Here is a 1,943-nt window from a genome sequence, read left to right on the forward strand (position 1 = left end):
ACATTCATATTATTAAATTTAAGGTTCTATACGTGGTCTCCTCGACACTTTAAAAATTTTTTTAGAGGTAAATAATGGCAGAAATGTGACTAAGAAAAGAATGTGTAAAGAATAATAATTAAAAAAAAAAAAAAATTAGGTTAAAACCAAGCATTAAACAGCATGGTATAGCTATCTGCTTATACAACCCAGTCCCCTGCTTCAAAAAAACTTGTTTGATTCTAGATGGTGTTAGCATAAGTACAATATTAAGAATGAAAAAGATGATTGTCACTGACTAAGTTAACAATTTTCATTCATTATTCAAATGAAATCACTTGGATTAGCCCAAGTGTACTGCATTTTAGGAGGGCAATAGACAAGACAAGTACCTGGGTGGTACAAACGGTTTACACCAGGCTACTGACAGAAAGGTTGACAGTTTGAATCCACCCAGCAGTACCATGGAAAAAAGGTCTGGCAATCTACTTCCTTAAAATTATAACCATTGAAAACCCTATGGAACCATTCTACTCTGATACAGTTGGGGTTGCCATAAGCCAGAATTGACTCAATGGCAATGTTTCTGTTTTTGTTTTTTCAATTGACAAACAATCTAAAATATATTCAGAAGAGAATGACTAGCTTGGAGAAAGAGTGGAAACTTGAGAGTTGTGTCATTTGAGGAATAATTTAAGGACTTGAAGACATACACTTAAGAGAGGAGGGGATATTTAGTTAGAAAAGGAAAAAGCTCAGGGTAGGCATAATAGCTGCTTTTAAAGAGTTAAAGTTATATTAAGTGGAAGAGATTTGCTTTTTTTAAAATATACTTTAAACAGATAGATTTTTGAGTAAAAGTTTCTGGGTGACTAATTGTGATTCAGAATTCAAAGTTTAAAGATTAGCTGGCCTGTCTGGGAAACACTTACTCTGTCTTTTCTGGAAGTATTCAAGTTTATCTGAAATTATCAGTTATTAGAAACACTGTAGAAGGGACTCAGACCTCAGTTAAGCAGTAGGATAAGGCTTTCCATTGCCAAGTGTGTGCAACCCTCCAAGACCACTGACTGTTACCCTCTCTTTGTAGACCTACCAGGGCTCAGACATTGACATCTTTACATTTGGAAACCCTCTGAACACAGCTGCTCTTTTCATCATTCTGCTCCATCTGGTCATTGAAAGCAAGAGTTTGGTAAGTGGTTTTCCTACCGCTGAGGTAGCCTGAAAGTCTTTGTTTGAGGGATTGTCTTCTATTAGCAGTGACCCTGGTAAGCCCTTCATGGCTAGAAGACGGGCAGTAATGAGAAGAATAATGACTCAGTGGAAGAAGCGTGACACAGCTGCTCTTGTTGATAGTTGAGTGCCATTATGCTGAGCTTGATGTGTGGCCAGGGAAATTAGGAAACACCTGCCAGGTCCCCATGGTGGTACCATGGCTGATGGTTCATGGAGGTGTGAGTCAGGCTGTGGAAATAGCCATCCTGCTATGGTCAGCATTCTTTACAAGCAAGCTGATGCCTTTCAACTGACATAAAAAGAGGTGGCGTGCCATAGTCTTGTTTCACTGGCTTTAGTAAGTGATGATTTTTCTGCCTTTCTCAACATATAAAAAAAGTATCTCTTTCTCCCTTCAGAAATTCTACTTGTCATTTAAATGAGGTCTTTTTAAACTTAGTTGTTGACTTTGTGATAAAACCTAAGTCTTTCAGTCCAAATGATTGCATGGTATTTTATTGCTGCAAATCCAATATGTAGGACTCAGATGGTGAGCTTTACTGTCAGTTCCCCTTTGTTGATGTACAACATCCCACCTATGACTGGAGAAGAAACTACCTCCTTTGTGATTATTTAGGACACTTCTTTCCATTGCTGTTGCCTCTGCTGTAACCTAAGCCACTGTCATCACTTCCTGGACTACTGCTGTAGCCTCATAACTTTATATTCTCACTTCTACCCCTGAC

The 1,943-nt window shown here is 38.2% G+C and overlaps 1 protein-coding gene across 1 annotated transcript in view; it reads left to right on the plus strand.

Annotated features, from left to right (window-relative positions):
* Nucleotides 1-1,943, plus strand: part of ATP10D (ATPase phospholipid transporting 10D (putative)) — a 96,621-nt gene that overhangs the window by 86,104 nt on the left and 8,574 nt on the right. The window contains exon 20 of the mRNA XM_007949444.1: nt 1,070-1,174. Within this exon, the coding sequence (XP_007947635.1) occupies nt 1,070-1,174 (105 nt within the window). The remainder of the gene's footprint in view (nt 1-1,069; nt 1,175-1,943) is intronic.

This window comes from Orycteropus afer, unplaced genomic scaffold, assembly GCF_000298275.1.
Source record: "Orycteropus afer afer isolate SDZICR_OR568_19922 unplaced genomic scaffold, OryAfe1.0 scaffold00246, whole genome shotgun sequence".
NCBI lineage: Eukaryota > Metazoa > Chordata > Mammalia > Tubulidentata > Orycteropodidae > Orycteropus > Orycteropus afer.